The sequence below is a fragment of the Lontra canadensis genome, unplaced genomic scaffold, assembly GCF_010015895.1.
Source record: "Lontra canadensis isolate GAN:19392208 unplaced genomic scaffold, GSC_riverotter_1.0 scaffold63, whole genome shotgun sequence".
NCBI lineage: Eukaryota > Metazoa > Chordata > Mammalia > Carnivora > Mustelidae > Lontra > Lontra canadensis.
Window position 1 is genome coordinate 7701650 of NW_022631057.1, and position 20019 is coordinate 7721668.

Sequence of the window (20019 nt, forward strand, 5' to 3'; positions counted from 1 at the left end):
GCCAGCGCGGTGCACGGCGAGGGAGAAGGGGACCGGCGAGGAGGGGGAGGGGGCCTGCGAGGGAGGGGCGCGGCGCCCTCTTGCCGGCTTCTCTCATTCTTTCACCCCGGGGTCTCGGGGAATGGAAACGGCCCCCGGCCAGGCCGGAGCACGCGGATGAAAGGCGGCCCTCGGCCGGAGAGCCGAGCCTCCTCCCGCCCGGGCGGCGGAAACTGGCAGCGCGGGGGGGGTCCCGCCACGCTCGCGTCCCAAAGCGGGAGAAGGGGGCAGCCTCGCCTCCTCGAACCGGGGTCTCCCAAGAAAACCCATTCCTGCTGGCATCTTGCCACCCGACAGGGGGCCCCGCCCCGACTCTTGGCTCGGAATCTCGAATCCCTTCTTGAGTCTTTCCCCTCTTTCCTCTGGGCCTTGGTATGCCCCAGGGGACAGATGTCTTGGGATCTTTAACATTTGGGATGCTGCAAATGCCGAAGTTAAATGAAATACCTCCCGGGAGGGAAGGCTGGGGGGAGACTCGGGGAGAGAGGAGATGGCCTGGACAAGCAGGTCCTGAAGCTGCGAGGCAGGAACGGGGGGCGCGGGGACAGGCGGGCGGCGCCAGAGCTCCATGGGACAGGTAAGGGGGGAAACTTTGGGGGGAGGAGGCGGGGGGGAACGGGGGGGTGGGGGGAGTTCAAGCTCCTAAACCCATGGTCTTCGGCCTTAACGGAGCTGGCCCTAAAAGGAATGGAGTAATTTACAAAAGGGGTGGGAATTTCAAGGTCCTACCCAAAGTGCACATTTCCGACTCCTCAACCCTTCTTCGACCTTCCCCATGCCTGTGGATCCCCTGGCCAGGTTCCGGGAAGCCAGAAAACAGCCTAACAAAAGGAGCAAAGTCTGGGGCCGCCTGGATGCGGAGGGCGCGGTGGGGGAGGGGAGCAGGGTGGACGGACAAAGGGGCTTTTTAAGGAAAGCCTAGAGGTCTGATTTCAGGGCACATTCCAGGCTAGAATGGAGTTCTCCTGTCCTAGCCCACTCCACCATCGCCTGCTGGAGAACACCTTTCCCAGTGGGAAGAGAGAAGAGTGCAGTAAGAAAACGATCCGGGAGCCCTCTCCCACCCGCCTTCGCCTAGAGGGTCCCGGGCTCCTTGGCCTTTTTCTGTTCTGTTGACTCCGGCAGTTGACCATTGCTTTGTTAATTCATTAAGTGGGATTTTCGGAGCGCCCGAGGCCGCGCTCGGCTGGGTGCTGGTGGCAATGTGAGGGTGGTAGGAGGAGGCCCTTGCTCTGAACAACTTCCAATCTCACGTATTAGAAGCAACTTAAAGAAGGGACTTCAAAACAATGTTGGAGAGGATGGCTACAGAGTGTGGAAGTTTCCTGATTTGGGACTTGTGGTTGGGAACTGAAAACCCGGAAGAGATTCAGTGTTTCTCCTTTCAACAATCAAAGTCCAAGTCCTTTAACTCTGCTCAGGGAACCCACTTCCTCCACCGCCAAGTGGTGGTCCTGGTGTGGATGCTCTGGGGTTTGGGGCAGGGCATTGATTAGTCAGTCCCCCAATCCCCTAGGCTGACTGGGAGGGAGGCAGTGAACCCCAAAATTCCCAGCCAGTTTCTGGGGTGCCCACCTCCCTTTTGGTGTTTTGAGTTCACAGGCATGGCGGACCCGTTGAATCTGGTGTTCTTGGGAGAGTTGGTTTGCTAGTCCCATCCCAAACCTCACGTTTTGCTAGGCAGGAAATGCTGCATGTGAATTTGAGGGAACAAGGGGGTTTTCGAGAGTTCCAGGGGATCAGTGCAGTGAGTGGATTATCTGTGTTTCTCTCCTCTGAGCTCAGAGATGGGAGGGTCCCTGATGGTGGGGTTCTTAACTGGGTCCTGGGCACCAAAGCATCTGTGGATAGAATTCAAAGGGTTTATGAACTTAGATGGGAAAAAAAATTTTTTTATTTCACACCAACCTTTAACAAAATTTAGCATTGCCTTCAATTACAATGGCAAGAAACCACAGGCAGTACTTGTGACTTCGCCATTGATAGAATTCACAGATAGTTTTACACCCATTACAGTTGTTTAACTGTCTTGAAGTATTGTTCACTGTTCATCTCCTCTGTGAAATTATCCGCTGCTGGATCCTGTTTAATGTTAATAAAGAGGAATATATACTACCATACTTTTCTGTTTTTAGAACTGTATTTCCATATAGTTGGTTCTCTTAGTAATTGTCTTAATTTCATTTTGTGAGTTAAAATACATGCTATCAGCTAGTTCTAGAAACTACTATCACCCCCCACCTGGAGCTGGGGGATGGGCAAGGTGGAGGAAGGGGACCAGTTACAATGAGTCAATCTCTCTCTGTTTGTCATTGAAAGAATGTGACAAGTCTATTGGGGGATGGGGAGGACTAGGGGGAGGGAAGGGCTGTGGGTTCTTTGGGAGACCAGACTGAAAGCTGGCTCCACTTCACAGGAGGGGGTCCCCCCCCTTGGGGCCCCTCAGCCTCAGCCTGGAGAGAGGGAGGTGGTCAGCCCGGAGGACTCTGGGGCTAGCATTGTTTGGAAAGAAGGTGTGTATAGGAACGTGAGGGGGAGCAGGGTATGTGTGTAGGGACCCTGGGGACATCAGCAACAGAGCTCAGGCCCCCAGAAGCTTCTTGGTGGAGCAGACTTCCATCATCCTGACCCTGAGGAATGGGGAGGGGGATGGGGTTTGGAGGTGGGGATGGAGGAGGGAAGCAATCCAGAGAGAGGTAGAGGTGCCTATACCCCAGGGTTGAGGGGCACCGTGGGAGTATCAGAGGGTGGGAGAAAGGGAGGCGGTGGGATGACACGTCGAGGGGTGCAGTCCTTAACCTACAGTATGTCTCTGTGTGGTCCATGGTGTAGCAACAGGCGGCCTTAGCCCTTGCTTCTCTCAGCGAAATGGGCTAAGTTGTGAACAGTTTTTGGTTTGCTTGAGGCTCAGTGGGGTGGGAGACCTGGAGGCATATTTTCTGTAGAGAACAGGTTGCATTTTGGTCTCTGGTCCCTTGATTAGATGCTGGGGTTCCAGCATGTCTCCTGTGGAGCAGGGGACAGGGCTGGGGTTCAGCTTAGTGTTCGTGGACCCTGCTGAGGGATGGCTGTAAGTAACAAATAGGCCTTGATGATCCTGGGGGGCAATGTCTAGGATGGAAGGACAGAACACCCTTGCTGTCTTTAGGATCCTAGCACCTTCCCATATGGAGTTCCATAGTTACTCCCTTGCCTGAAGCTTTTTAAAACCTGATTTGGGAGAGATGAAACTCGGGTCTTGGTTTCCTTTCCAGTGTACGGAAAGAGCAATGAGCTCCTCTTGTCACTTTGTCAGCTTCTTGCTGATATCCCCGTGGACTGTGGACCTTCACCCTCCTTCTGAGGGTCTTGCAGGCCTTGATTTCTGGAAAGGGAAACTGAGGGTCAGGAGGGCAGTTGTGCATCTAACAGCTCACCGTGTTGCATTAGAGTCCCTTGAGGCCATGAAGACATGACCCCTCTTGCCTTCTTCTGGGGTTCCTCTTTGGGGAGCCCCTTTCTCCCCACTCCCCGCCCCCTCCCCGCCCCCGGAAGTGCAGAGGCCCAGGAGCTGCCCTCTGGCAACAGCCACAGCAGGATTAGTTCAGGGAAGGACTTGCTCACCTGCTCCTCCCCTCTGACTCAAGTCACAACAAGTAACCTGGTTCCCCTGGCCCGGCAGGCAGCCTAGGAGGAAAGGCAGGCGGGACCAGAGGGAGGGGCGGCCATCGGCGCGAGCGGAGTGCGGGAGCCAGGTCAGAGAAAGAGGACAGGGAGGCCTGCCTGTGTCCTGGGACACCCTGAGACGGCATGCGACACCCCTCAGCCCCCTGACCTGGGAACAAGGGGTATTTCTGGAATCCTGGACTAGACCCCAGAAGCAGGTGAGGGCGAGGCGGGGTGGAGCAGGTCTTGGGGGCTGAGGGGCAGACTGGCTCCGGGAGGGAGGGGGAGGGGTATGGCGGGGCGCCCCTGCGGTGGCCAGCACCAGCACCCCCTTCCTCCTTGTGTCTTGGGCACAGGATGATGGGCGGGTGCTGGTGGGCCCAGATGAGGAGCCCCTTGTTCTGCTATAGTTCTCAGACCTCAGTCTCTACGGGAGAAAGGGAGAGGCCCAGGAGCTGGCTTTGGGGGCACATCTGTGATGAGGGAGGGTCCTCAGTGGCTCAGCCTGAGGGACGCTGGTGTTTCCCTTCCTCCGTCTTTGCCTCTTCTTTCCTTCGCCTTTTTCTGGGGACTTTGTTTGGTCAGGTGACCTGTTTCCTAGGACCCAGGACTGGGGTTTGCTGTCGGGGGGGCTGAGGGTCTGGAGGGCAGGGAGGGATTCCTGCCTTGGGAAGGAGTTTGGCTTGTGCCCTGAACTGCCTTTATGGGAAAGCAATGCCTGAAACATCAGGCTCCAGAGACTTCTGTCCTGCTGGTGGAGGTGGGACCCGGGCAGGGTCCATACAGCGAGGAGGGCGACGTTGTCCGAGGGGTCCAGATTCAGAGAGGGGGGCTGATAGGGCCTTTCCTACACACCATCTAATCTTTGTGCCTATGAGAAAAGCAGGCCCATCCAAGCCAGCTGACTCTCAGGACAGCATGGGCAGTGGCTGAACTTGAATCTCCCAACTTCAGGTCCTGTGCTCTTTGCTCTACTTGGAGCCGCGTGTTAGCCCCAAGTGTGCCCAGCGTCAGACTGGAGCCACTGTGAATGCCAGGGCCAGCCTCTTGACCCTAGCAGTGAACACTGGAGGAGTGGGGTATGTCAGGAGGTGGGGGTCTCCTCTCACATCCACCCCTCTGCCCCGGTGACCCTACTACGCACGGCAACAGTCAAGGAGGGAAGCCAGGCTGAGTTATCACAACTTCCCAAGGCAACGCCTTCGTGGTTAATAATTAATTAGCAAGTGTGACTAATTAATGGCTTCACTCCCACATTACCTCCTTCCTTGTCCAAAGCAAAATGCCCTCTCCGTCCCAGCTGTGAGGGTCTTGCTTTCTAGCTCTGGCCGGGCCCTGCCCCTGGCTGCTGGGGACGGGTAGAGGCTGCCTGTGGTGGGTGGGGGCTGGGTCAGCCGCCTGCCCCTCAGGCCTGCTCTCATCTTCCGGAGGGATGCGTCGTGCATGGGTGGCTCTCCCACTGCATGTCCTGTTCTGGGTTTCCAGAACATGGGCCATTTTCTCTCTTTGGCATGTTTGCAAAGGCTCCACATAAACTTCTTTCTTTTTTTAATCCTACCATCTGTTCTCTAGACTTTCCTGGAGAATTGGAATTCCAAAGTGCAGGTACCTACTGTTTTCAGGGCTGTGTTTTTATTGCTGTTGCTCAACGGTCCTTCAGTGGGCTGAGTGGTTGATGGAGGTCGATAAAAGAGCCCATCATCCTTCCTGCTCTTCCAGTCTCGAGAGGCAGAGGTCCTCCTGGGGACAGGGCTGCCCGCAGCCCTCTCCCTCTGGCCTTGCTTTGGGCTCAGTTTTCCCAAGGCCTGCTTTCCTCGGCCCTGGGCTGATGGTGGAGGGCGGAGCCCACCTCCTCCACCCCATGGCCCTGTGCGGTAGGCCGGCAGGATAAGCTCCAGACAGAAACTCAGAAGGACTTTTGGACTGTTGCTCAATGGGCTGACTCAGTGAGGAGGTGGCTGGGCTCTCCTTCCAGATCGCCTGCCTGGGCTCCGCCCGCTTCTCCCCTTCCCTGCTCCAGCCAACAGCTGCCAGAACCCTGGCTGGCGGGGACCCTGAGCAGGAGTGTGAACTCAGGGAGGAGAGAGGGGGCGAGCAGCAGGTGTTGTTTTGGCGACGGGAGCCCAGCTGGGCCGACGCATTCGGAGATTGTACCTGTGCCACCAAGTGTGCTCAAGCCCAGGGAGGCAGAGGAGTGGGTGATCTCGGCTCCTCCTTGTCCTCCACCAGCTTCCACTTTAGTCACAAATCCCACCCCACCCGTGACCCTGACACACACACAGGCACTGGGTCTCCCTGGCTGTGGGGTATAGGGGATCTTGGCCGACTCCTCCTTGAGGGGTCTCCTAGACATAGTGGCTTGCTTCCGGGCAGCTCTCTGTGCACCTGCCTTTGGATGAAGACCCTGGTCCAGAGGGGTGGGCAGCACAGGCTTTGAGGGCCCTGGAGCAGGGGCTTGGCCGAGTACCCAGTACTGTCTGTCACCCACTGGGCAGCGGGACAGGCCTCATGCCCCCTGGGTTCTCAGGCTGAGGATAGTCAGCCCCATGGGGACCGCTGTGCCCCAAGAAGACTTCTTCCCCCTTCTGCTTTCCTTTCCTCCTTGCTTCGTGTTCCCACCCATTTTTATTACCCCTTTCCTTTCCTCCTCTTTCTTGCTCTTTTCCTCATCCTTCTCCCCAGTCGCAGTGGTCCCTGTGGCCACTCAGAAGGAGGCAGCAGGAGGCTAGGGTGGGTTCACAGGGCCCACCCGAGAACGGGTTTGCTGGTGAGGCCCGCCGAGCTTTCTCTGCAGCAGCCCCAGCGCCAAGGACCTCCCGACCCCAGACTGTCCCAGAAACCCGGTCCTCGCATCCTCTCCCTCTGCCCTCAAATATCGGATCCTTACTTAAGGTCTGTGTAGAACCAAGGGGTTTTACCTACAGCCGGTTTTAGTTTATTTATTTATCTCTTCGAAGCTGGGGAACCTGCAGGCTGTCGCCACATCCTGGCTCAGGTTGGGAACGGCATCACCCCTCCCTACTCTGTGCCCCCTCCTCCCCGAAATCCATCATGGAGAGTAAGGATGAGGTCAGCGACACCGACAGTGGCATCATCCTGCAATCTGGTGAGTGGTTTGGGGGAATCCCGCCCTGTGGGCCCCCAGCCTGACTCTGCGAGGCCCCAAGCCCCAGGGCTGGCTAGGGTGAGTGGCTGGAAGATGAGTGGGAGAAGGTGGGAGGGGTGGGAGAGGCCTCAGCTGGGGGCTAGATACCCGAGGGGCTGCAGTTTTCCCGGATGGTCTGGCCTGGAGGTCTGATCCTATCTGGAACAGGTCTCTGCAGCTCTGGCCCTAGTGATTACTAAGAAGCTGAAAAATCTAATCTGGCTACTGGAAAGGTCCTGTCTCTCTGGTCGGCCTGAGTCTGTCGTCCTGACAGAAGAGAAGAAAGAAGCACATGAGAGAGAGGGAGAAAGAGAGAGAGGGAAAGAGAAGGAAGAAGTAGTAGAGGCAGAAGTAAATTGTAGGGGTGGAGGGTGGGAAGGGGAAGAACAGAGCTCAGGCCTGTAGCCTGCCCGTCACTGCAGATTGCCTTGGGGTTGGGGGCCAGCCCTTTCCCGTGAGCTGTCATGTTGCCACCTGGGACGGCCAGGAGATGTGTTTGTGGTTATGACACCGGCCGCAGCAGCTGACCTGTCATCTGTGGGCAGGGATGAGGCTGTGTGTGTACATGAGTGTGTGTGTGTGTGTGTGTGTCTTTGTACATGGGAGCACATCCCCCCCACCACCCTGGGGATAGTTAACAAGTGTCTGAGAGGGTCTCCCCCACCTTGCTGAGCTGTGCCCTGCCGCCCCCTAGGCCCCGACAGCCCTGTCTCCCCCATGAAGGAGCTGACGCACGCGGTACGCAAGCAGCAGAGGGCCCTGGAGGCACGGCTGGAGGCACGGCTGGAGGAGCTAAAGAGACTCTGCCTCCGGGAGGCGGTGAGAGCCCCGGCCAGGCCCCCAGGCCCCCAGCAAACCTGGGGTTAATCTGAGCCACAGTTTGGGATGCTGGGGCTGCGGAAAGGGAACCCTGCTTGGGAGGGAATTCTGGAAATCAGAAGCGGGGGTGGGGCCTGGAGTCCCGTGTGCAGCACTTGGCGTGGGCACTGGACGGCTTGGGGGGAAAAGGAATTAGCCCAGGTGGGACCCCCGGCACAGGGAGGGAAGGACGGAAGGGCTGGAGCGGGAGTGGACAGAGGCGGGCGCGTGACTGTAACCAGGGCCAGAGTCGCTCTCTGAAAGAGGGGGGACCTGAAGTTTGAAGGAAAAGAGGATGGAAGGTAGGGGGTGCCCTGAAGAGGCCAGTGAGGGTTATGGGGTACTCCGGGTTATGGGGTAAGGTGAGGCATGGGCAGGGGCCTCCGGGGAAGGGCAGGCACAGGCCATGCAGAGCTCGTGGGATTGGCGATTCCTGGTTGGCCAAGGGCTGCGTACATGGAGAGGGGCCTGGCTGACTTTGTTTTCCCGCAGGAGCTGACGGGTATCTTGCCAGCAGAGTATCCCCTCAAACCAGGGGAGAAGGCCCCTAAGGTCCGCCGCAGGATCGGAGCAGCTTACAAACTGGACGAGCGGGCCTTGCACAGAGAGGTGAGGAGCCCGAGCAGGCCATCTTGCCCCCACAAGTGTTGCTCACTGAGCCAAGGCCACGCCATGTGGAGGGGTTAGCTGCTAAGACACAGCACACTCAGCCAGGACCTGGCCATCTCTGTTTCACCCCAGCACACCCCGTCAGGGATCTTGGCTCTGTGCTGATGAGGGGCACCCACTAACCTGTAGCCCGGGTGGCTGTGGGAAGGGGTGCCACCACAGGAGCTGGAAGAGCTGGGACCTCGAGAAGATGCTGGGTTTGGTCGCCAGTAGGCAGAAGATCAGTTAAGCGCTCAACCACCAGCCCAGAGAGGCAATGCCTGTTTAAACAGGTTATTCTGGCCCCTAGGGCTGTCCTCCTTCTCCGCATGGCAGGCAGGCAGGCAGGCGGCGGGGGTGGCTCGGGCCTTAGGATCCCTTCCCTGTGGTGTGAAAGGCAGCAAGTTTCTCCGGGCCTGCCTGACCAGCCCTTGGGGTCAGGAGGGAAAGTGTCCCACTTTGGTTCCCACGCTGCCTGGCTCAGGGAGCTCCGGGGGCAGGCTAGTGGGTGGGTCCCCCTGCCCACTTCTCAGGGCGACAAGTCTGCTCTCGGCCACCTCCCACTACCACACCCTCTGCCCCGTGGCCTCCGCCGCAGCTATCTGCGTCCCTGCTTCCTGGGTGTACGGTCAGGATCCAGGGCCCCGGGCTCAGGGCCATTCCCTGGGTCCCCAAGTGAGCCCCCTGCCTCTCCCCCGTCCCCAGGACCCCCTGAGCAGCCTGGAGCGGGAGCTGGCCCTGCAGCTGCAGATCGCCGAGGCGGCCCGGCGCCTGTGCCGGGAGGAGAACCTCAGCAGGCAGGCCCGGCGGCAGCGCAAGCACGCCATGCTGCAGGAGGAGAAGAAGCTCAGGGAGCTGGAGCGCTGCCTGGGCGAGCAGCGGCGCGCCAGCGGGCCCCCTTCCACCGCTGCCCTGCCCCTGGGCCGAGGTGAGCCAGCCGCCCCCAGAGCCCCGGGCCACGTGCGAGCTGCCTGCGATGGCAGGGGCCGGGACTCAGGCCATTGCATTTGCCTTTGTGCCCAGCACCGTGTCTAATATTCCAGCTTAGTTTTAGCTCGAAACCCGCTTCCTCGGTCCCCCGCTGCCCCACCATGACCTGCTGCAGCCCCGACAGGCCGTGGCAAAGGGCTTCTCATCCTATGAGATCCTCTCCCCCATCTCCTTAGAAAGCAGTCCACTCCTTTCTCATCCTTCTCAACGTCCTCTGCCCTCAAGAAGGCCTCCTGGGCAGATAGGTGCTCCCCAGGCTGACTTCGAGCTTAGTCCTAGGGTCTGCTCAGCAGCAGTGGGCAGGGCTGCCCTCCTGCCCTCCAGGCCCCAGGGCTGGCATATATGGTTTGGGAAATGGGAGGCTTCTGTGAGCTCGGGCTCTGAGCTGAGGAACTGTCCCCTGGCCTGTGTCAGGCTGCTCAAGGGCCTACTATTGCTACTCACAGCTGCTCCCTGAATTGTTTCAGGGGCCAGAGCTGCTCGTGGGATGTATAGGTGGAAATCCAGCCCCACAAATGCCACACCTGACCGTCGCTTAAGTATCTAGAACCACCCTAGTCACAAGGAGGCCTCCACTTCTGTTCTCCGCTCTCACGGGGCCTCTGGTCTAGTCCTGAGCCCCATGGTCTGGAGACTTGGGGCTGTGGGGATACCTCGGAAGGTGTCCCTGCACAGGCCTGCCATTATTAGAGCCCCGTGCGTCTAACTCCGGTTACCTGCCGGCAAGTAGTTCTGAGCCCATCGGTGTGGCTGTCGCTCTCCCCGGACCGAATCCAGCTTGTTAGGCTGAACTGCAGTCCTCCCTGCTGGTTCTCAGGGCGTCCTGCTTGCCCTGACCCCGGGCCTCTCGTGGGTAGCCCAGAGCTCCCCAGCTCCAGGGGAGAGAACCAGGGTGGGGTGGGGAGCAGTGGCCCGGGGCAGAACTGGATGCCAACGCCTCGGTCTGGGCACGGGGTATTGTTTACTTCTCCCACCATCAGGCTCCTACCCTGCACCTTGGGTTGGCTTTTTGCTGAGGCTGTTCTCCTCCCCTGGTTGGGGACACTTGTATTTAGAGTCCCCCATGCCCGGTGGCCCATGCCTTGGACTAGGGGATGCTCTCAGCCCAGGTTGTGGAGGTCTCCATTGCCACACATCTCCCTCTAATGTAGGGAGAAAGGATGGGACCCAACACCTCCCAGGTCACCTCCAGTAGAAGCAGAGGAGGCAAGAGGGGCCTCCGTGGGACAGCTGGCCCAGGAAACACAGGAGACCGGTACACCTGACACAGGCTCAGATGGCCAGACTCTTCTGGGTCACCTGGTTCTGGCCTGGCCTGTCTGTAAGGTAGCACTCCATGTCTCCAAGGCACAGATGGAAAAGAAGTTCTCCATCCTCCCTCAACTCCGACAGGGTCCACACACTTGACATTACCGCCCACCCTCTGCCCCCTTGAAAGGAAGCTATGGTCTCAGGCAGGAAGGTCCCTGAGGACTCACTCACTCCGTGTCCCTGTCGCGGTTTGTCTCAGCCCCTCCTGTGTCCCCCTCCAGCTGGTACTATCCCACAGCCCCCTCTGCTCACAAGCCTGAAGGTGGTGGGGTGGCAGAGGGTGGGGGTGCTGTCCCTGTGCTGCTGCCATTGCTACCCATGACGCTCCTTGTGGGGGGCGGGGAGGGGGTCAGGACTTGCCTGGGGCTTTGGTTAACCCACCGTGGGAGGCAGGACGTTCTGAAGCCTTCTCCGGGCCCTCAGCTCAGGTGAAGACGGAGCTGTAGAGAGGAAACGGGGTAAAGTGGCTGCCTTGCAGCCTCCAGACCAGAGAAAGACCCTGCGTCCTCTACCTTCAGACCCTGCCTTGACCATGGGCATGAGGTCCTGGGCTCTAATGTCGTCCTTTGAGAGCCCAGTGGCTTGAGCAAGTAATTCCTGCTCTATGGCTCCCCTGCCCAGCCCTGCTTTCCCTGGAAGGAGGAAGTAGAAAGGGATTAATAATTAGTTAGTAGCTGAAAGGTGTTTGAAATTAAAAAGAAAAAGCAAACAAACAACAACAACCAAAAAAAAAAAAAAAAAGGGGGGGGGGGGGGGAAAGCCCACCTGCTCCCTTGGTTTCTGCTCAAGGCTCATTCAGTTTAGGATAATTACTGATTATGCCAGGTGGGAGTAATTAGCTAGCACCCTGCAGGTGGCGGGGAGCAGTCAGGTGTTAAGCTAATTTACCATGGTGAACTGGAGGAGAAATTCCCCAGGACCCAACCTCCAATTGTGGTAGGTGCTCTGAATGTGTTTGTTGACTGACAACACCTGCCTTCAGCCAAGCTGCCTCCTAGAATTTCCATAATGGTGGGAATGTTCTATACCTGTGCTGTCCAATATGGTAGCCGCTCGAGGAGCTCCTGAGCATCTGAAATGTGCCCGATGTGACTGAGGACCTGAATTTTTTATTTTATTTCATTTTAATTAACACAGCCCCATGCAGCTAGGGGCAACCTGGGGAACAGTGCAACCTTTGAGAAGGCTCACGTTGTGGGTATGATCTCCATAGTTACCGCCCCACCTGGGGAGTCTCTCGGCCACTGCTGGACCGAGGTCAGGGCGAGGTTGATGCAGGGCTGGGTTGGGGCAGTGTGGCCAAAACAGTGAGCAGCCTTCAGCAATGGCTTGTGTTTGCAGATAGATGTGACCCATCTGTGCCTTACCTCTACAAAGGCAATGGGTCCCCGGATAACCCTTGTGCACTTTTTTTTGGCCAGTGCACTTTTTTTTTTGGCCAGTGAATCTGGCCAATGATCTGCTTGTTTTTATGAAGATTAGGGATGATGAGACATGATGTCTTTCTTCCCAGGCCATATAGTCAAACCAAAACACACGACTAACCCCAGGGGCAGTGGGGGGCCATGATAGTAACAGTCCCCCAATTTCTTCAGCTTAGCATCCGTGAAAAATAAAACTCTTTATTCTCCAGGGTCTTGGAAAAGATCAGAGGCAGAGAACCAGAATTCAGTGAAAGGGTGTCTCCTCATTTGAACCCCAAAGCAAAGGCCAGTATGAGCCAAGTACACCTTGGGATAGCTGGCTGCTTAGGAGTCAGCCCAGCTCCTTGGGCAGTATGTCCTACAGGGTTTAAGAACGACTCTCGGTAGAGTTTTTATTTCATTTAAATTGTGGAGCAAAGGTTGACAAACTTCTGTAGAGGCTCAGAGAGTAAATATTTTATGGGCTTCATGGGCTATAAAGTCTCTGTCACAACCACTCAACTCTGCCACTGTGGCTCAAAAGCAGCCAGACATTACATAAGCAAAGCTGTAGCTGTGTTTCAATAAAACTTTATTTAACTGGATTTGGCTCAAGGACCCCCAGCTTGCCAATCCCTGTTATAAAAGATTTCAAGATAGCTGGAATTGTTTACTTAGAACTTTCTGGAGAATGACTTATGCATTAGATGCCAGCTAACAGGAGAGCCAATAAATGGTCATGGTGACGAGCCAGAGTCTGGTCAGACTGTCTGGGTATGAATTCTGACTCAGTCACCTTTTGGTGGATTCACCTAAGCCACGTTCCTCAATTTCTCCAAGCCTTGTTGTTTTTTTTTTAGCTGTTACATGATGATAATAGTATTTACCCTACGTGGTGGTTTTGATGATCACATGAGTTAATATATATGAAGTACTTAGAAAAGTATTGGCACAACAGAAATTTTAGCTATTGTTTTTATTTTTATTTTTTTGAAGATTTTGATTTATTTATTTGACCAACAGAGATCACAAGTAGGCAGAGAGAAAGGCAGAGAGAGAGGAAGGGAAGCAGGCTCCCTACTGAACAGGGAGCCCGATGCGGGGCTGGATCCCAGGACCCTGGGATCATGACCTGAGCCGAAGGCAGAGGCTTTAATGCACTGAGCCACCCAGGCACCCACAGAAATTTTAGCTATTGTTAATGTCCCCTCATCATTGTTATCATAGTTGAAAATACCTTGTGAATTCCATCCAGGTCATTTTAGGAGTATTTGCAAGGTCTGAAGTTTCAGTTTGTCCAAGGGCGATGGCAAATAGACGTTCCCTCAGATTTCTTGGGTCAAGCTGCTGCCATACCATGCAGAAATGTCACACTCCCATTTCCTTCAGGTGACCTGCCATACCACCAACTGAAGAGCCTTCCGTATCCGGCCAGGCCAACCCCACAGCTCAGATTCCCACTTTGCACTGCTCTTGGTGCTGGTAATGCAGGATTTCTCAGATTTGGGGTCATTGAGTTGTATTTATGATCTCAGAATACTGGAAGAGTTAGGGAAATAATTTTCATCCTGAGGGCCTTCCAAAATGATCCTTTGCTTTTCCCTCCCACTGTCAGGAAACCCAGAGGAAGCTCTGGCTTTTTTGACAGATGGGGAAACTAAGGCCCAGAGCATTGAAATTGCTTATTCAAGGTTGCATAGCTAATGGCAGAGCCAGGATTCAAATCAGGTTTACTGTCTTCTTGCTCCTAACTTCTGATTCTTTTCTACTTCCAAGTAATATATTCATATCCAATATAGTATCTAGTACACAGTTGGTATTTCCTGATAAGGGATGTTATCAGGAAGGGGTGGGGTCCATACTGCCTGTTAATCCAGATCTATGGGTTGATTTCCTCACCACCTTCTCTCCGTTTGACTTTCCCAGAGCTCAGTGCCTCAGATGACAGCTCTCTATCAGATGGGCTGCTCCTGGAGGAAGGTGAGAGGGGTAGTTTAGGGATTGTTGTTAGGTCTGGGCTCCTACTGGAAGACGGGGATGGGGGTGGAGTGGGGGTACTTTGGCAGAGTTCACTAGTGAGGCCTTCAAGTGGGGAGTGGAAATTTAGTGACCTAGTGAAGGCAGGGTGCCAGGCTGGGCTCAGGGTCTGTGCTCGTGCTTGAAGATCATTTCTGTGTCCCCCTGCGCATGTTCATTTGAGGGTGGGAATGTGCCGACTTTTTCCCATTCTAGAAGTTCAATCAGTTTGACAGGGAAGGAAAAAGTGAATTCTAGCAGAGCCTGTAGAGTGCAGGCGGGGGGGTCCCTGCCTTTGTCCTGGGACATTAATTCAGTATGCACCTGTCAGACCCTAAAAGCCATCTGGCTATAATCATTGTCCCTTTTGAACAGAGGGTAGCACTGGGGATGGAAACAATAGTCAATAGATTAAAAACCCTGTTTATAAACCCTAAGGATGCTGGGGGTCAAGGTGGACCAAGAGGGTAGCACAGCCCTGCCGAGGGGAGTGCCCAGGTCAATAAGGGAATAGCACACATGGGCACAGCATGAACGAGAAAAATCGGTACGCGGAAAGTAAGCTGCAGACAGGGTAGTGGGAGCAAAGGTTAGAAGGTGGAATAATGTGAGTTAAGCAGAGTCAACCCGGGGAGGCTTCTTGAAGGAGGCAGGTGTAAAACAGCTGTGAGAGAGGCAGTCCCAAAGGAGAAGAAAACATCTTCGAGCATCTGGGCCTAGAGCCACAGCCTGGAGTAGTCAGCCAAGCAGCCTCGGGAGGGAGAGCAAGGCACAGGCCAATTTGGGCCTATTTGTCAGCCACTGACTTCACCATGTTCTTCTACCCCTGCAGAGGAGTCCCAGATGCCAAAACCTCCCCCGGAGTCCCCAGCTCCACCTTCCCGGCCTCTCCCACCCCAGAGCCTCGAGGGCTTGGAGCCCGCGGGGCCCGAGACTGGGGGCCTGGAGCGGGCCCCAATCCAGAACAGCCCCTGGAAAGAGACTAGCCTGGACCACCCCTACGAGAAGCCCAGAAAGTCTTCTGAACCCAACAGCGAGTCCAGGTCAGGACGGGGAGGAAGGAGGGCGGGGAGTAGGTGGGAGCTGTGCTTGGCTGGAGGAGGGGTGCAACAGGGGAAGGTCTGGGAGACTGCCCCTCTCCTTAACTGTGTGATGATGGGAGGCATGAGTTCTGGGGATCCCCTCCACTGTGCCCCCCTTCCTCTGCACAACTCGAGCCCCACAATGGAGGCATTCTTGCCACTGACCTGTCTCTAATCCTTTTTCAGCAGCCCAGCCACCACACCCCAGGATGGGCCCAGCACCTCCAGCCTCTGGCTGCTGGAGCCTGCCTCCTACCATGTGGTTCCCATTCGCAGCCTTCCTGGCCAGCGGCAGGGCCGCATCAGTGCCCCAGCCACCCCCGAGATCCAAGGCAGGAGGGGCCAGTCGCAGTCTCTGAGGTAAGAGGTCACCCCAGAGGTGCAGGGGGAGGGGGACCCACTCTTGAGAGCTTACATTTGGGTGTTGGTGGCTTCTAGGATGTAGGTGGGACTGTGGATGGCACATGCCTTGTGCTGTGGCTTCTCCCTAGGATCCCTTCTTGGGGCACCTCTCAGTAGAGGCCCTGCCACGCACAGGCAGCGCGTCATTCATGAAGCAGGCTGTTTACTGCACAACGCGATTCATGGTTCGTCCCCTTAGCCAGATTCTCTTACGGCAAGAGAATATGGAACTTGGTAGACACTTTTGCAGTTGTTTAAGATTGTTTTATTATTGGTGGCTGGCAGTGGACGATTCACTTTCTCAACTGATGTGCAGTCGATTCTCATTATTTGTGGTAGTTTTGCATCCCATGACATCACAGCAAACACTGAGTGAGCAATACTGAACCATTGCTCCTAGGGCAGATAGTGCGGTAGGCTCCTGAGAGCTTCTGGTCACAACATTGTTGTCAACTGATCAGTACATAACCTTGTTTCATGTGTGCTTCTGTTTAAAGATATCTTATTTAATATATATTATTGACCCATTAACCTTGAATTCCTGGCCGATAGCACTCTAGGTCATGCCCACATAAAGCTCAAGTAATACTTAATATTCTGCAAGAAGACATATCTAGAGCCTTCCCGCACTTGGAGCCGTTTTAAACAGTAAAGTCGCCGAGAAAGAGCACAAAAATACGAGACACATCGCACTAGCTAGACTGTGGAGAGGATACTCGTTTATAGTATAAAAGCTACAACAAGAGCTCAGAGCATTGCCTTGTTCTGCCTCAGCAGAGAATGTGCCTAGTGGGCATCCCCAAATTTTCACCATTCTCTGCACGTCCACACATGACCGCAAGTGTTGTGAGTGTCGATTGGAGGTTACAAATACATTTTTGCTGGGGGAGATTTTTGCAAAGACTGCATCCGCAAATAATGACAATCAGTTGGATGTTATTTTCCAATGTTTTACAAAGCTAGGACAGGCAGCACACGAACGCCCTAGGCACAACTGCTGGGTTCTTCTGTGGGTTGAAATGTGCTTGTCAGGCATTGCTAGGCGGGGTGTGGCTTGGGACAACTGCTCTCAAGTCAAGCAATGAATTTTATATTTTACATACTTCCCGGGCTAGTTTACAAACGGTGCCTTTGTGCAGAGGGGTGAGAGGCGCCCCCTGTGGGCAGACACAGCCCCACTGTAGTGCCTATTAACAGTGAGGGCAGGATTTCAGTCCCTATAGGTCTTGGGCTGCTGCCCTTAGGAAGGAACATGGTGAAGGCGGCTACTCTATATTAGTTTGATAGCCTGGCCATATGGGTGGCTTAAATAAGAGAATTTTACTGTCTCACAGTTTTGGAGGCCGGAAGACCAAGATCAGGCTAGGGTTGGTCTCTTCTAAGGCTTCTCTCCTTGGCTTGTGGATGGTGGGCCATCTACTTCCTTCCCATGGCCTGTGCCCCACACAGCTTTACAGGTCCAGCTTAGACACCCGGCCATGTCTCCCTGCACGTTTCTGTGGGTGTCATGCAGCTGGACACAGGGTCCCTAAAGTGGCAGAAAATAGGAGACATCGCTGGGGCATCCTTGCCACAAACAGTGCAAGTGTGAATGCAGCAGGAACATGGCACATGAGGGCGGGGAGGGGGGGATCTGGGTGTTTATTTTGGGGAGGTTTGACCCAAGACCCCGGCCTGTGAGCCATGCTTCCTGCGAGGAAGGCCTCGGCCTTGCCGTTTTATCTTCACCGCCCCCAACCCCACCGCCCCCCAAGGCCCACACGAAGAGCCTGGGCCTCCCAGACTCCCAGACTCAGTGCGTCTCCCCTTCCTCCCCCAGGACGGATTCCTTCCGGGCGGGCCCTGAGGGCCGAGGTCGCAGCGCCTTCCCCCGCCGCCGCCCCACTTACTACACGGTGACGGTGCCCGACTCCTGTTTCCCCCCGACCAAGCCCCCGCTGCCCCACCCCGCCTACCACTCCTGCTCCGAGGACAGCGGCTCCGACGTCTCCAGCATCTCGCACCCCACGTCGCCCGGCAGCAGCAGCCCCGACATCTCCTTCCTGCGGCCGCTGTCCCCGCCCCAGCCGCCTCGCCACCGCGGGGCCTGGGGCCCGGCCGGCGCGCTCTACCCGAAGCTGCTGCTGCCCCCCGGGCATTTGGCGCCCGGGCGCTACGTGCTGGTGGCCGAGAGCGCCCTGCCGCCGCCCGCCGAGTGGGAGCTGGGCCGCGCCGCCTCGGGCCCCGCCTACGAGGAGGACCTACGCTGGCAGCGCCTGGTGGCCCCCCGCGGCCGCGTGCTGCGGACCCCCTCGCTCAAGGACAGCCCCGCGGGCCGTGCGCTCAGCAAGGCGGCCGTCTCCGAGGAACTCAAGTCTTGGCACGAGCGCGCGCGCCTCCGGAGCGGCCGCCCGCACTCGCTGGACCGCCAGGGGGCCTTCCGCGTCCGGAGCCTGCCCCCCGGGAGAGAGGGCTTTGGGCGAGCCCCGGGTCCCCGGACACAGGTATGACGGCTCCGGGCTGCCGGGGAGGGGGCCTGCCACTGGGGGAAGGGCTGCCGCTCTAGCAGGTCCGGAGCAGAGAGGCGGCATGCCTGCAGCGCCACCCCCAGCCAGGAAGGACAGACCACTAAAACGTTTCCCCCCGGCTTTGCAAGGCCCTCGGGCCTCTCCCTGGGGCCTCTCCTAATTTTGCCTCTGGCTCCAGAATGCATACCCACCTGCGCTGGTGGAGGTAATTCTGGAAGAGAGCAGAGATGTTTTTCCTTAATGGCTCCATAGATGGTCCGCAAAGCAGATAAGCCTCTGTTCATAATCGGAAGTCCAAGCCGAATTAACCCCCAAATTTCCTGACCTGAAGGCTCAGGACAAAGGGAGTCTGAAAATGTGTTCGCAGAAGCCAGGACCTGTGATTGCCTGTGTGTCACCTTCCTCTGACAGCCCTCTATACCTGGGGGCTGAGAAGCAGGGTAGCTGAAGGTTAAGGGCACAGACTCTGAAGTTAGGCTTGGGGCGGGGGGTGGTGGGAGTAATATTGATTGGCCAGGCGTCTATCTCAGAGGGCCAGGACCTTCACATGAGTTACTGTGTGTAAAATGATCAGAGTCGTGTATAGTAAGTACTAGTCAGTGGTTCTCTTATTGGCCAGGGGCCAGACTGGTAAGATAGAGCACTCTGACATGACGTAAGGGTGTCAACTGTGGATTCTGACATGACGTAAGGGTGTCAACTGTGGATTCAGTGGCCCTGACCTTCATTCCGGAAGTGGGGGTAACACAGGAGTCCTGTCTTCTTTCTCTCTGGTACGGAGGGCTCTGTAGGGGGTGTACTCCAATAGTTACCAACAGGCTGCTCCTTTGAGACCCACGATTCCTAGCAGGCCCAGCTGCACGTCCCTCCCCCACCCACCCCCAGTTCTCTGGGCTGCAGCTGGCATCGTGGCCGGGCAGCAGCCTGGCCCCGGTCCCGGGCCGCACCCTCCTGCTGACGTGCTTTTGCTTTTCCCTTCCTGCTAGCTTGAACCTGCCCTCAGCCCAGGCCCAGCCCAGCCCAACCTGCCCAACAGGGAGGGTGACAAGAAGTGAGCCCAGGAAAGGCAGGGAGTAGGAGGTCAAGGTGCCTGTCACACCCCTGGAGTGGAAAATAGATAAAGGGTGATCAACGGGGGACATTGAACCTCCTGGGGTGGGGCGGGGGCTGAGAGGCTGGGCCCGTGTTGCTGCCAGTCAGCGTCCATAGGGACCGGGATGGCGTGCCTGCATTTGCTGTCTCGACATTTCTACCTGGTTTGCTCACAGATCTCTCCTTTCTTCCTGACCCTGGCAGGTGGCCACAGTGTATGTGCCCCGGAGATCACCTGAAGGGGCCCCGGTGCAAGTCTTTGTGCCTGAGAATGGCGAGATCGTCAGCCAGGTGTAACCAAGGCCTGGTGTTACCGTGTGCCCCCAAACCCCGGCCCTCCTACTGGAAAAGACTTGTCCACAACAGGACGGGAGCCGAGCCCTCCCACCCTTGAGTGCCTTCTTCAGCTCCATGACCCCCATCGCAGGTCGATGAGCCGGGGCTGAGCCTTTTTTTTTTTTTTTTTTAATTTTTTTCCAGAAACCCTGATTTTAGGATTTATATTTGTGATATGTCCTCAAAATCCCTATAATATGATGACGCATTACTCCCCAGAGCTTGGTCTACTGGACTTGAGGCCTTGCCTGTCTGACTGTCGGCTTCTGTCTCCTTCTGCAAGCGGCAGGGGATGCATGAGGCAGAGGTCACGTTGGGATTCCTCACAGACTCGGGATTCCTCACAGACTCGACCCTTGGGCTCTAAGAACATCCCCAGGGAATAGCTCCTGTCCCTGGGACTGCAGCTAGAGGCATACTAGTGTGCCTCCCCCACCCCACAATTTCCTAGCTCTGTGGGTACTGTAGGGGTGTCTGAGCAGGGGGACAGTCTTTTTCCCCCTTTATAATGTGCTCTGTGATGCACACACGAAGTGGTAGATTCA

General features: G+C 56.3%; 1 protein-coding gene across 4 annotated transcripts; it reads left to right on the forward strand.

The window, feature by feature from the left end:
• Positions 1 to 440: 440 nt before the first annotated feature.
• Positions 441 to 19609, forward strand: INAVA (innate immunity activator). Of its 4 annotated transcripts, none has more exons than XM_032878222.1 (10): positions 441 to 616; positions 6642 to 6790; positions 7524 to 7648; positions 8180 to 8296; positions 9041 to 9263; positions 13966 to 14019; positions 14888 to 15098; positions 15324 to 15497; positions 17359 to 18022; positions 19343 to 19609. In XM_032878222.1, the coding sequence occupies exons 1-10, from the start codon at positions 456 to 458 to the stop codon at positions 19433 to 19435; spliced, it is 1971 nt and encodes a 656-aa protein (XP_032734113.1). In that variant the 5' UTR covers positions 441 to 455; the 3' UTR covers positions 19436 to 19609. The 4 variants fall into 4 exon arrangements, with proteins under 4 accessions (XP_032734113.1, XP_032734114.1, XP_032734116.1 ...); XM_032878223.1 differs by lacking the exon at positions 441 to 616 and adding an exon at positions 3765 to 3902; XM_032878225.1 differs by lacking the exon at positions 441 to 616 and adding an exon at positions 5869 to 5878.
• Positions 19610 to 20019: the final 410 nt, after the last annotated feature.

What these genes read in the sequence shown, in the direction of transcription:
- INAVA (XM_032878222.1), top strand. Translation starts at nt 456, where the DNA reads ATGCTGCAAATGCCGAAGTTAAATGAAATACCTCCCGGGAGGGAAGGC. An exon ending in GACTCTGCCTCCGGGAGGCG is followed by an intron (nt 7,649 to 8,179) that starts GTGAGAGCCCCG and finishes GTTTTCCCGCAG; the next exon opens with GAGCTGACGGGTATCTTGCC. An exon ending in GGCCAGTCGCAGTCTCTGAG is followed by an intron (nt 15,498 to 17,358) that starts GTAAGAGGTCAC and finishes TTCCTCCCCCAG; the next exon opens with GACGGATTCCTTCCGGGCGG.